Source organism: Myxocyprinus asiaticus, chromosome 29, assembly GCF_019703515.2.
Source record: "Myxocyprinus asiaticus isolate MX2 ecotype Aquarium Trade chromosome 29, UBuf_Myxa_2, whole genome shotgun sequence".
Taxonomy (NCBI): Eukaryota; Metazoa; Chordata; class Actinopteri; order Cypriniformes; family Catostomidae; genus Myxocyprinus; species Myxocyprinus asiaticus.
In genome coordinates this window covers 9,275,275-9,290,077 of record NC_059372.1, presented here as the reverse complement: position 1 = coordinate 9,290,077, position 14,803 = coordinate 9,275,275, and the positions used below count along the sequence as shown (strand labels likewise).

Here is a 14,803-nt window from a genome sequence, read left to right as displayed (position 1 = left end):
TTACAAAATCATTATTATTATTATTATTATTATTTTTATTTTATTTATTTATTTTTTTATTATTTGACTTGTGAAGGGCGTCACGTCGGGATAATAGAAATAAAACCCATATTATATTCACTCTAAAATTATTTTTATATTCTTTTGTTTCTTATGATATGATACTTTGAGCATATTAAAAGTACAAACTGAAAACAATTTGGATTTCGTCTCCAAAAGTGAAAGTAGCTGTGCAGGTGCAAGAAACAACACTTTCAGTGCGAAATAACCTAGCACAAAACACGACATGTTTTTGTAAATATATAAGTTTAACGTCAGTGTTTTAAAATAATTTCGAAAACTGGGTGTTGTGGGTAATAAAATGAGTAAAAATGCACTGTGGAAGAGAGATTATTTATTTATTTGTTTGTTTGTTTGTTTGTTGTTGTGGGCTCTGGCACCCGTTTATTGTTTGCTTTTTTGTTATTTTACATTTCAATGAACATTTATCTTAGTGTTGTTCTTGTATACAGCAATAATAGTAATTAAAAAAACTGTTTATTAATATTAATTACGTCATGTTGACACGTTCTGTCACGTACTGTAATTAATATTTATGAGACACGCTTACGCCTTGTTCGCCCACATACGTTTGTCTGCCTTTCACCCAATCAGAACGTCACGTAATATTATTAATATTCATGAGCCATACCACCAGGATTAGGAAATGCTCGCACAACTTCCACTGATTAGTCGAAATAAATCGCTGCAGTGACACAGAGGTAAACAACGACGTTCCGTGCACAGCTGTGTTTAAACGATTCTGAACTGCTTTAAAAGGTAATGTAATGTTTTATGTGGTTATACTACAATAACAAAGATTTCAAGGCAAACACATGACTGCTAAAGTAACATACTAACAGCAGTTGTTGTACTTGTGTGATTGTTGAACAGCTCGAATGTGATGTCCAAAGCCACTGTGAACTTATACTGATGTGTCGTGCAATAAGGTTAAAAATAATTCAAGATGCAATCAGTGTTGGGTATAATGCATTACAAAGTAATTAATTACTGTAATTAAATTACTTTTTCATTGGGAAAAAAAAAGTAACGTAAGGGACCACTCTTATTTTTTTTAGTAATTTAATTACAGTTACTTCTGATGTAATTGTGTTAAAAAATACTGTATAGACTCTAGAACAATTCAGTGAATTTAAAATCGAAATTTTACGTCTAATGTTAAAATGTATGTTTTCTAATTTAACGCTGCCCCTTTAAATTCTTTGGCCAGTTCATGAATAATTTATTTTATTTTATATGATTCATATGAATGAATTAAAAGAACAGTTTCATGTCTATCCTTGTATTTTTCATCTGGTCGAGGTTGATGAGGGTTTTAGAAAGTAATTAGTAATAAGTAATGCAAATACTTTTCAGACAGAGTAATTAGTAATAAGTAATCCAATTACACTGTAGAAGATGTAATTACTTTTTTAGAGTAACTTAACCAACACTGGATACAATGTATGAATGCAATGAAATAGCTGTTACTGGGATGATATGTTTTTTCCAGCATTGCACAGGCAATGATGTCTTTGTTCGTACATTTAAAATCTTGCAAAACACAGTATTGCCTTGACATAACAGTTAAAGGAGTGTGTTTGACAAACATTGCAAATTTTTAGAATTTTGGGACTCTAAAATGTTTTACTAGGTCATAAATTCATGTAAACGCACTTCTCCACTAACATAAAGTACAATGGTATTTGCATGGTTTTTTTTTTGTATGTATTCCTTGGAGTGCCACGTATATACAGTTGTGCTCAAAAGTTTGCATACCCTGGCAGAAATTGTGAATTTTTGAAAATATGACTGATCATGCAAAAAAAAAAAAAAAAAAAAAAAACTGTCTTTTAAGGATAGTGATCATATGAAGCCATTTATTATCACATAGTTGTTTGGCTCCTTTTTAAATCATAATGATAACAGAAATCACCCAAATCACCCTGATCAAAAGTTTACATACCCTTGAATGTTTGTTAGCGCTCACGTGGATGCACTGAGCAAGCTAGATACTGAGCCATGGGGAGCAGAAAAGAACTGTCAAAAGACCTGCGTAACAAGGTAATGGAACTTTATAAAGATGTAAAAAGATATCCAAAGCCTTGAAAATGCCAGTCAGTACTGTTCAATCACTTATTAAGAAGTGGAAAATTCGGGGATCTCTTGATACCAAGCCAAGGTCAGGTAGACCAAGAAAGATTTCACCCACAACTGCCAGAAGAATTGTTTGGGATACAAAGAAAAACCCACAGGTAACCTCAGGAGAAACACAGGCTGCTCTGGAAAAAGACAGTGTGGTTGTTTCAAGGAGCACAATACGACGATACTTGAACAAAAATGAGCTGCATGGTCGAGTTGCCAGAAAGAAGCCTTTACTGTGCCAATGCCACAAAAAAGCCCAGTTTCAATATGCCCGACAACACCTTGACACGCCTAACAGCTTCTGTCACACTGTAATTTGGAGTGACGAGACCAAAATAGAGCTTTATGGTCACAACCTTAAGCGCTACGTTTGGAGAGGGGTCAACAAGTATTGTGCTCCTTGAAACAACCACACTGTCTTTTTCCAGAGCTGCCTGTATTTCTCCTGAGGTTACCTGTGGGTTTTTCTTTGTATCCCAAACAATTCTTCTGGCAGTTGTGGCTGAAATCTTTCTTGGTCTACCTGACCTTGGCTTGATATCAAGAGATCCCCGAATTTTCCACTTCTTAATAAGTGATTGAACAGTACTGACTGGCATTTTCAAGGCTTTGGATATCTTTTTATATCCTTTTCCATCTTTATAAATTTCCATTACCTTGTTACGCAGGTCTTTTGACAGTTCTTTTCTGCTCCCCATGGCTCAGTATCTATCCTGCTCAGTGCATCCACATGAGCGCTAACAAACTCATTGACTATTTATACACAGACACTAATTGCAATTTAAAAAGCCACAGGTGTGGGAAATTAAACTTTAATTGCCATTTAAACCTGTGTGTGTCACCTTGTGTGTCTGTAACAAGACCAAACATTCAAGGGTATGTAAACTTTTGATCAGGGCCATTTGGGTGATTTCTGTTATCATTATGATTTAAAAAGGAGCCAAACAACTATGTGATTATAAATGGCATCATATGATCACTATCCTTAAATAAAAGACAGATTTTTTGCATGATCAGTCATATTTTCAAAATCAATGCCAGAATTTCACAGTTTCTGCCAGGGTATGCAAACTTTTGAGCACAGCTGTACCATGGTATATGAAGATAATCATTCAGTACTATGGTATCACCACAATCAAAGTTTAAACTTACATGACGGTAGTTCTGTTTAGTTCCTTAAAAGGAGCAAGAAACATTTTAACAAAATGTTTGCTATCTTAAAGTGCTATCTTTCACATTTTGTGGCAGAAATGGCTGTGCAAGTCCAATTGTTTCCTTTTGTTTTTACTGTTAAAAGCACAGTCTCCTCCCCTAATGCATGACAGAGCCTGTTTCCTGTGATAAAGCCCCTCTGGGTGTTGCTGAATTTTGTAAAGTTGACAATGACGTGCACAAAGTGTTGGGTAACTAAAGTTTTACCCCCTCGGAATCTATGACTGATCACCTTGTGAGTGCTAGGGAAGTTCTGTGCCTTTGGGAGGTAAACATTCAATGTTTATAACTGTTTTTAAGCCAGTATTTACAGTTGCGTGCAGGTGAAAATGAAGATAAAAGTTTTGTGAGTCTTAGTTTGTTGATAATATCTAGCTATCTTGCTGTACTTGCTATATTTTTCTGAATCTATCCTAATCAGAATCAGAATGAGCTTTATTGCAAGTGTGCTCACGTACACAAGGAATTTTTTTTGGTGACAGGAGAAACAAGTGCACACAGAACATTACAGTGAGACGTATAAACAGACATACAAATAATAGAACATATAATATAGAATGGCATATGTACATGTGCAAATGGTAATAGACCGATCAGCCACAACTTTAAAACCACCTGGCTATTACTGCGTAGGTCATCATGGGACTTTAGTCTTTGTTTAGCTGTACAGCTGTCAACAATGTCTGCATTCAAGATTGTGCCATAGATTTGCTCTAAATGAATTGTTGGCATACACTTTGTGGTGTTATGAATTATCACCACCAATCCGTGTGGAACGCACTCTTCTGTGCTCTGATGGCTTTCATTTTGAAACTGAAACCGCATCTTATCAGTAGTGTTTATTACATGCTGTAAATTAGATATGTGGAGATTTCTGTTGGTTTAGAGATCTTTTATCAAAGGTGTATGAATGGCAGGTTAGATTAGTTTTATCATCTCTTGGTTCATGTGATGAGATCAGCAATTTGCATCTGAGTCACAGGAGGAAACAGTTTTGCTCCCCTCCATGCTGAATCAATAAACACTATCAAGCTGTTAATGAGCCCACAGGGACTGATTTAGCAGGACCAAATCCATATATGAGAATGTAATGTACAATTAAGTACTCGTCCCCTTAATTTTTAACAACTGTAATGCGTTTTTTTTTATTTTTTTTTTATCCACATTATTCGCAATTTGGATTATCTTACTCAAACCAGCCCGTCTGGCACCAACAATCATGCCACGGTCCAAATCACTGAGGTCCCATTTTTCCCCCATTCTGATGGTTGATGTGAACATTAACTGAAGCTCCTGACCCGTATCGGCTTGATTTTATGCACTGCACTGCTGCCACACCATTGGCTGATTAGATAATCGCATGGATGATTGTTGGTGCCAGATGGGCTGGTTTGAGTATTTCTGTAACTGCTGATCTCCTGGGATTTTCACACACAACAGTTTCTAGAGTTTACTCTGAATGATGCCAAAAACAAAAAACATCCAATGAGTGGCAGTTCTTAGCGAAAAGGTAGCGATTCCTGGCGCTCTCACGATCAAAGATAGTCATGTAGCGCAAGTTTACATAGAAAAAAATTACAAAACAGCATATATGAATGCAAAAACAGCCATTTTCAATGAAGAATGTGAGGTAAACCATGTCCTTTTTTTTTTTTTTTTTTTTTTTTAACTTAACACATCTCACGTTTCGAACTTCCACGCTCTTCAGGACTCATACCCAGGTCTTTTGCAGTGCAAGTGCAACGCTCTATCAGCTGGACTACAGTACCACACAATTCGATTGCACTCGAACAAACTATTAAATGTAGATGGTTATGTAATGCAAACACTAAAATGTATCGCCTAACTGACATGCACTGTAGTAAAAGTGTTTTGATGTCGTAAGAGAGAATTGTTTGAGGAATAGAATAAAAGTCGTTGTTGTGGCACCTCTAGTGTTCATTTCACCAGGAACGAGCCACATAAAAAATCCATTTGCAAAAATGTAGTTATTGTAAAGTGATTCTATGAGTCCAAGTTAATAGAATTTGGGGGGGAAATGTGCTTGATTGTTACGAAAACAATGTCACAATGCAAGCGCTTCAATAGGCTTCCGTTTCTTTAAACAAAATCTCTTATTCCTTTTCTTTGATTTTGGCGTGAAATATGACCCAGACATGTTCTTGACAGGTTTCGTGAGATTCACCCACTAGATCTGTATTTAAAAACAGACAGACCAGAGTTTTTGATATCTGTGATGAATGATATGTTGTTCCTGTAAACATCTTGATGTGGAGTTGAACGCCAAACAGCTGTTACGCATATCGGCTGCTTTTATGTGCAAACAACAGCAAGACTAGTGTGGATAAATTATTTGTTTAAAACATTTGTTGAATATTGATGTGAACAAGACATGACTGTTTATTTCCAGGAAGTTTTGTGAGAAGGATTATTGTCTGTGTTTCATGCTGTGTGACCGTTAAAGATCCAGGAAGTGCTGCAACAGTTGTTTGAAGCAATTTGTTGGCACATATGGGGATGATTACAAGGTGGCAAAGGAAACAAAACCTCAAGTCATGTGCTGGGGACTACAGTGGTTTTTGCTGTGGTCTAGTTATTTTGCATCGTCCACTCTTGGTGTAATCACACAGGAAGGTAGGAACGTGTCAAATCAACGGCTCTCATAGAATATGCTGAGTTGAGTTTGAAGACAGAAGTAACCACACTTTGACAGTGCATGTTATAGTTTTTACAGTCAGTGTTTTCTCTAATTACTAATTGTCTAAATACTTAAAACTAGTTCCAGCCAATTTTTTTTATTGTAATAATTTTGCACAAAAGGATCATAAAAGTAGACTTATGCATCATATTCCAAGTCCTCCGAAGGCATCGATTTTGGTGAGAAACAACCCAAAATGTAAGTCATTTTTCATTTAAAATATCGGTGTGCATTCACAATGGCTCTCTCTCAAGAACTTTAGCACTAAAAACAACTTGAGTTCTTGCACATGCTTTCAAAAGACCGAAGGCCAAAGTATACTTCGGATGTCCGCGTTGTGGATCGCTCCGCATACAGTATGTCTGACACAAATTGCATCATCAGCACATCCTCAGCTGTGTGTGTCGCTGACGTATGTGCCTGCTATTGACTGTACTAAAAGAGTATCACAAAGAAGTTGTAGTGGGCATGCGTCAAACGCGTTCGTATTCGCTCGTGGTCAGAAGAGTAGACTCACAAATGCAACGCGGTCGACCAGGCGCGAGCCTTTCCACAACGCGCAAATCTAAGTATACCTGGGCCTTAAGAATGTGACGCATGAGTCGCATGGACTACCTTTATGATACAGCCAAAAAATTGCTCTTTGGCTGAACTTGATTCAATCGTGGACAGTGGTTTTCTTAACTAAACATTTCTACGTAATCTCAACACAAACACTTTGTGTAGAAAGAACCTAGTTGAATTGGATAAACCCTACATAATTAGGTGTGTCAATGTAACTCAAATCTCTTGTATTTCTTTATGTACTAACTAGTGAAAGTGAATGTTAGCATGCTATATACATGCTGGTTTGAAGCTCTACACAGTGTAGTTTAGCAACAATGCAATGGTTAGCACAGCATTTGCTCAATGACGGGAGCAGTCATTTTCATGTGCGACATCTACCTGTCCTCATCATTAGTTTAAGATCCACTCTTCAGCATATAGGCCCCAATATACTCCCGGAGAAGTTCTTCATTCGTCTTTCAACGGTAAAAAATAAGTTCTAAACAGCTGAGGGAGGCGTTTAGAGGATCATTTAAATATGAGGACTCTACATGTAAAACCTAAACTAATGTGACATGAAAATGTGTTATCAATGACTTTATGCCTCATTCTATGAGTAGAATTCACATGAGGTCAGTAAAAGCTGATTTAACCACTCAATGATGATTTTAAGTAATATATACAGTATATGCAGTAGAAAATGTTTAGGTTGTCTTGTTTAGATTCTGAATTGATGAAGCTATTGAGCTAACACACTACATGCGTCCATAATATGCGCAGATTACACTTTGTTATTGTAATTTATAATGACACTGATATTACTGAAAAGATAGGTTTATAAAAGAGTGTTAATGTGCAGAATGAAGATAAAAGAACGGTGATCGGGGCATTTCTTGGACAGATGTGTGAATGACTTTCGCTGCAGTTGACACATGAGTGAATGGGCACTTGAGAGTATTTGAGTAGATTTGATTCCTTTTGTAGACTAATTTTCTAATGTTCTTAGAAAATGTCTCTACAGGAATGATCGTACTGATGTAGGTAAATTTGCACCAGCTCGCTAACTGCACACCGGTGTGTTCATGTTGAATACTGACTGAAAAACGTAAACAAAGTAGTAGGTGGAGCTTCAGGTCATGCCTACCGATGATGTGGACCAATGGTTCGCCCAGACGAGCTGAACATGTACGACGAAACAAACGCAAAAACACCTTCTTTTTGGCCAGATTTTGTTGTAAATGACATCATACCCATTTGTTTTTCGATTTCATATGAAGTATATCTGGGCCTTAATGGTAACCCACAAAACTCCAACATTACAGAAGCTCTTCTACATCTCAACATAACAAAACATAAGTATCACGATTTATATTCATTTTGCACAAAAACACAATAACACTTAATTTTAACATTTTAACGAGTCCCATTAAAAGCATACTGGAAAAATGGAAATTCCCTGCCCAGTTTCATCAATGCTACATCAACACCACAAAAAGTATTCGTGTAGTCCCAACTCAAATGGATTGAGTAAACAAATTTAAATGTATAGAATGCAATGAAATCAAGTTGTGACAAAGTGTTCTAGAATTGGGTTGTTGAATGAACAAGCAGCAATAATCCTTTTTTTGAGTGTTACCCTTTTTAAGCTTTCAAGTGAGGCACTGTCCACTGCCATTGCATTGAGAAGACAGGCTGTTGTATTCATTAAAACGTTTGCCTTTGGGGTGGCCTGAGTAGCTCAGCAAGTAAAGACGCTGACTACCACACCTGGAGTCGCAAGTTCGAATCCAGGGCGTGCTGAGTGACTCCAGCCAGGCTTCCTAAGCAACCAGTTGACCTGGTTGCTAGGGTGGGTAGAGTCACGATGGGTTAACCTCCTCGTGGTCGCTATAATGTGGTTCTCGCTCTCGGTGGGGCGCTTGATGAGTTGCGCGTGGATGCCACGGAGAATAGCGTGAAGCCTCCACACGCGCTATGTCTCCGCAGCAACGCGCTCAACAAGCCACGTGATAAGATGCGCAGATTGACGGTCTAAGATGCGGCGGCAACTGAGATTTGTTCCCGCCACCCGGATTGAGGCGAGTCACTACACCACCACGAGGTGGTGCACACTGGGAATTGGGCATGCCAAACTGGGTAGAAAAGGGGAGAAAAAAAAATAAAAAATTTGCCTTTGTGTTCTGTATATAAAAGAAAGTTATAGAAAATGATGATAGAATTTTAATTTTTTGGTTTAACTTTTTCTTAAATGTGTGCCATGACATCATTACTGAAGAGCAATGAGATAAAACGAGGAAATCACTAATACACAGGGATGTCTGTCATCGTCTGATTTCTTTTGTTCAAGTAGCTTCAGTAACAAGTCTGCAGGGCGTCATTACTACCAAATGCACTATTAAAATGCTCTCTGTTTTAGGAGAATGCTTACAGTAACTTAGCACCCTGAAAACTTAACCTCCGATTCGATGGAAGCTGAGCTTATCGATTCCTCTTACTTTTTTATTTGTTTAAACCAGACATTTCCATTTAAACCTGCACAAAGATAGCAAAGACTTTTGTATATTTGTCTTATTCTTTGTCAGACAGATTGAACTAAAATTCAGAATGCTTATTTCTCACAGAAATTCTACTGTGATGCTAAATCTATACATTTTCTCAGAATGTACTCGGATCGTGTTACCCGACCACAGTCACACGTTGTAAAGTTACTAAATTTAGACTTTTACTTTACAAATGGGATTGACTTGTTCAGCTTGTTTGGAGATTGGCTGTCCTCCAATAATGATTAAATTTTTTTTAATTTTTTTTGCATATTTAAGTTGAATGAAAGTGAAAGAATGTAGCATAAAAATATCATGAAACTGACTTTTTATAAACCCACAAGTTGGAGTGCAGGTGACAGTGAGTGTTGTCTCAAAATAGTCTTGCTTCAAGTATTTTAATGTGGGTTGCTAGTCTAAATTTGTTAACATGAGACACCAACAACATTTTCCATCGTGTTTTATTTGTACATCTTCCCTTAAGCCTAGTGAGTCACATGGCATACCAACCTGTTATCTCTTTCATAATAGTAGGATAATAGTATAGTGTACTGTTTTTAACCTAAATCTTGTTCTGTGACTCAATAACTCATAGCTACTGTTTCTGTATGTGAACTCACAAACTGAGTAACCACAGTGGCAAGTTCTTAAAGTCTGTAGGCTATTTCATTGTTCACTGTTAAAAGTTGTGGAACTTGATTCCATAAAGCTCAACATTCAGGCCATACATAGTCCTTTTGTTCAAGGCTCATCTGTGAAATTGAATCTTTTGTTTAGAAGTTAGTTTGTTTTTTATAATAACGTTTGTTGGCTTGTGCTTTATAATTATTGCCTGAACACGTGTGTGTGTGTGTGTGTGTGTGTGTATTAAGTAGCTTGTACAATACATTCTTTTTCTTGAAAATATTGATGAACATCTCTCTCTCTCTTTTGCCTGCATGTTTTTGGATATGTTTATGAAAGTCTGACGTGTTGAAGAAACTCACCCAATGAGTTTCCAAAGAATTCATCAGTGATAGTTTTGATAATGTATCACAAATATCAAAATTTTTTTTTTTTTTTGAGTACAATTTGAGTGGTATTTGCTATTGATACAAATTTTCCAATTCATATGTGTATATTTTGATAATAATGTCCCTTTTGCTTACATATGAAACAAAATTCTCTCCCAGCTAATGCTGTTCATTATACAGGGGACCTTCTTACAAAGGTACATTATGAAAATATACATTTTACTAAGTATCGGGGGGGCTGGGTAAAATACGCTGGCTACCACCCCTGGAGTTCGCCAGCTTGCTAGTTCGAATCCCAGGGCGTGCTGAGTGACTCCAGCCAGGTCTCCTAAGCAACCAAATTGGCCTGGTTGCTAGGGAGGGTAGAGTCACATGGGGTAACCTCCTCGTGGTTGCTATAATGTGGTTCGTTCTCGGTGGGGCGCGTAGTGAGTTGCCACAGTGGATGGCGTGAAGACTCCACGCGCTATGTCTCCGTGGCAACGTGCTCAACAAGCCACGTGATAAGATGCGCGGGTTGACGATCTCAGACGCGGAGGCAACTGGGATTCATCCTCTGCCACCCGGACTGAGGCAAATATCTACACGACATTTACCATCTAGATGCCCAATATTTACATTTTTAGTCGCATAGCGGAATTTGGTTACAAATGCGAGTGATTTTCTCTCATTGAAAGATCGATCATGGCATTTAAGAATCAAATTTTTTTTTTTTTTTTTAAAGAACTTTAACTGTTAAAGTATCTATTCCTGTAGCTCAATTGTTAGAGCATGGCGCTAGCAATGCCAAGGTCAAGGGTTCGATTCCCAGGGAACACAAACTAATACTGTATAAAAACTGTAAAAGTCGCTTCAGATAAAAACATCTGCCAAATGCATAAATATAAATGTTGAAAAATAGGGCTGTTGATTAAACGCGTTAATTAAAAAAATGTATGCGTTAAAACAATTAACACAATTAATCATGTCCCCTGACCGTAAGGAATATTCAATCCATATAAGCAATCCAAGCATGGAGTACCACCTGTTTTCTCCAGGGGGCAGTAAGCAACACGCATCTCAAACAGACAGAACAAACCATACTTAACAAGGGCAGACAACACAAGATGACAACATGTTGCGTGCGTTCTTGACATAGCGACCTAAAAACGATATGTTTATGACGCAACTCAACCGAGAGGCTCCAGAAGCATCCCTCTGACGCAGGTGTACATTGACCTTATAATACATTTTGGACTGATTGACTAATTCAATTGCAAAATGGATTGCTGTGAACTGTAGGACAATGATAGGCTTATGTTCAATAATATGGAAATAGGGGACCTGGCTCAGTGGTAAAAGACGTTGACTACCACCTCTGGAGTTTGCTAGTTCGAATCCCAGGGTGTGCTGAGTGACTCCAGTCAGGTATCCTAAGCAACCAAATTGGCCCGGTTGCAAGGGTGGGTAGAGTCACATGGGGTAACCTCCTCGTGGTTGCTATAATGTGGTTCGTTCTCAGTGGGGCACGTGGTGAGTTGAGCGTGGTTGCCGCGGTGGATGGCAACACGATCAACAAGCCACGTGATAAGATGCGCGGGTTAATGGTCTCAAACACGGAGGTAACTGGGATTCATCCTCCGCCACCCGGACTGAGGCAAATCACTATGCCACCACGAGGACTTAGAGCGCACTTGGAATTGGGCATTCCAAATTGGGTGAAAAAGGGGAAAGATTCCCCAAAAAATAAATAATTATAATAATAATAAGAAGAAGAAGAAGAATATGGAAATAAACAATATGTTGCATTCTGAAGCCACTTTTTGTATTGTCTTTTTTAATGCTTAACTTGTGTGCCTAAATAATTTAATGCATTTAAATTTTCTGTATTATTATATTATTTAATTATTTAAATATAACTATTTACAATTATTTAATCATTATTGAATTATTGTTTTTTGAGGGCCTTTCTCCGCAAATATTTATGTATGCGATTAATTTCGATACATTTTATTAATTAATCGACATACCATGTAATTAATTTGATTAAAATGTCTAATCGATTGACAACACTATTAAAAACACATCACCTTGAGAGACTTGTGTTTTGTGGCGCAGCATCTAGCTTTTTTTTGTGCAAGGATACGTTCAGTGTGAACAGACCCTGAGTGGTTTTTAGCATGTTGCGATGTGTTTGCTAGGATGTTTTGGGTCATTGCTTGGCTTTTTCTGTGTGATTGTTTACTGGCCCAAGTCAAATCAGTCAACCCACAAGTCTCCATTATATTCTGTTCCCTAGATAAGGCTTGTGTCCCTCATTCAATGAAAGTCTATTGGATTTGTTGATTTAATATTTTTTTGGTCCATTTTATCTTCTGCCAGGTGAAAAATAAGCCTGGTGACACATAGGTTATAGCACACCTCTCAGTACGCTATTTATTTATCTTGAAGCCACAACCATAATGCTCATTCTGTTCAAAATCACACTGTAAACTCTCTTTATCTCTACAGGTTATCTAGCAGGCTCTAGGCCTCTTGCATCACAATGGCTAACAAGCCAGACTCTGCCAATCCCAGCCATGCTCTTTTTGACTGCTTTGTTAAGGCTCAGACGTGTAAAGAGGCGCAGCAGAGCTTCAGCGAGCTTTGTCGCCACCTGGAGTTGGATCCTAGAGACTACAAGCTCTTCTACAGCAAACTGAAGGACAGACTGAACTACTGGAAGGCCAAAGAGCTCTGGCAGAAGATAGACAACAGAGCTGCCCATCCGGACTATGAAGAGGGTAAAGCATGTCACCAAAACAAGGTACCATAAATAACCTGATAAATGGCAGATATTTACATCAATAAATTTGTTTATCTCTGTGAAAAGGACAAGGGCTATGAAATATACACTATGAATACAGCTGTCTCTCTGTCTCCTTCAGTGTTTAGTGTTGGGTGCAGGCCCCTGTGGTTTGAGGACCGCTATAGAGTTGGCCCTACTGGGTGCTCAAGTAGTTGTACTGGAGAAAAGAAGGTCTTTCACCAGAAATAACGTTCTACACCTGTGGCCCTACACCATTCGAGACCTCCGTAACCTTGCCGCAAAGAAATTCTATGGTCGATTCTGCTGTGGCACCCTTGACCACATCAGTAAGAATATTCAAGCCGTATAATTTTTCAAAATATGAGTGAATCTCTTTAAGAAATGTCCAGGTCATATTTCACTCCAAAACCAATAGAAATATATATATATATATATATATAAAATTCAGAAAATTAAAATACATTATTCGGGCAGAAAAATAAAGCATTGATAAGACAATAAAAAAGGGACTATAGAAGAAGATTGTTTATTTCCATATTATTAAACAAAAGCCTATCATTGGCCTACCGGAAGCTATTATTTATAGTTAAAAAGTACTTAAATATTGATATTTTTTTGTATCGCTTTATAAGGCATTCATTTAACCACTGAAGTCGTATGGATGACGTTAATGCTGATTGTCTGCTTTTTGGAGCATCAAAAATCGTGTTACCATCCACTTCCATTGTAAGGACCTACTGAGCAGAGATATTTTTCTGTTTTTCTTCAAATGTGTTCTGCTGAAGAAAGGAAGTCATATACATCTGGGATGGCATGAGGATGAGTAAATGATGAGAGAACTTTAATTTTTGGGTGAACTATCCCTTTAAAAGTTGTTAAAAATAAGTTTCAAGACCCGTGCGTTCAGAATTGCGCTCATTCCAGTTATGTTTGAACACAAGAACATGTCCTCATCTTGTGCTGTCGCTGTTGTTTGTTCTCTGTACAGCTGCGCGTTGCCAATACAGCTGGAGTTTCGCTTGCTGCCCCCTGCTGAAAACAGGTGGTACTTAAAGCTTGAATTGCTCCGATGGTAGGGATCGTCTTTATATACAGTATAATTGCGTTTATTTATTTTTTTAATGTAATTAATTGCACCGAATTAACACGTTAAATCGACAGCCCTATTGAAAATAGAATTTATTATTTTTTCATATGATTTTGGGGTGAATTATGAATTATGTTCTTGACGGGTTCGAGGAAAAACTTGTCATACTAGTTTTTTGTTGTTGTTTTTTTTTTTACCCTTAAACGAAGAAATATAATAATGATGAGGTCTGTGTTTGACCAGGTATCCGTCAGCTGCAGTTGATTCTGCTGAAACTCGCTCTGGTTTTGGGAGTTGAGGTTCACACAGGTGTAAGCTTTGAACGTCTGGTTGAGCCATCAGGAAACACAGGTACAAATCCGCTCTGGTTGGTGATCTTTAATCACATGGTGATGTTGTTATTGGTGTTGTTAGTGTGAAGATGTTGGAAATTCTCAAAAGCTTGCTAAAACTAGGACGATGATGGATAAGATTTGCTCATTATTCATTACTCTTCCTCTCTCTTTCTCTCAGGATGGAGGGCAGAAGTATCACCTAAGCCCCACCCAGCTGCTACTTTTCAGTTTGATGTCTTTATTTCAGCTGGAGGAGGAAGATATGTGCCTGATGGTAAAACATCCAGATGCACAAATTAATTCCACATTACAGAGTTGCTTAGCTCTTAACTAAATACATGGAATGCATTAATATCAACAAAAAATGTAAATTTGATTTGATTTGGTTTGATGAACACAG

The 14,803-nt window shown here is 37.6% G+C and overlaps 1 protein-coding gene across 3 annotated transcripts in view; it reads left to right on the top strand.

The window, feature by feature from the left end:
* The first annotated feature begins 693 nt into the window (after window positions 1-693).
* Window positions 694-14,803, top strand: part of LOC127419975 (F-actin-monooxygenase mical1-like) — a 43,976-nt gene continuing 29,866 nt past the window's right edge. The window contains exons 1-5 of one of the 3 annotated variants that reach the window (XM_051661848.1): window positions 694-819; window positions 12,684-12,978; window positions 13,100-13,307; window positions 14,312-14,419; window positions 14,582-14,677. In XM_051661848.1, the coding sequence (XP_051517808.1) occupies window positions 12,718-12,978; window positions 13,100-13,307; window positions 14,312-14,419; window positions 14,582-14,677 (673 nt within the window). In that variant the 5' untranslated portion in view covers window positions 694-819; window positions 12,684-12,717. The other 2 variants (XM_051661849.1, XM_051661847.1) reach the window with 2 other exon arrangements.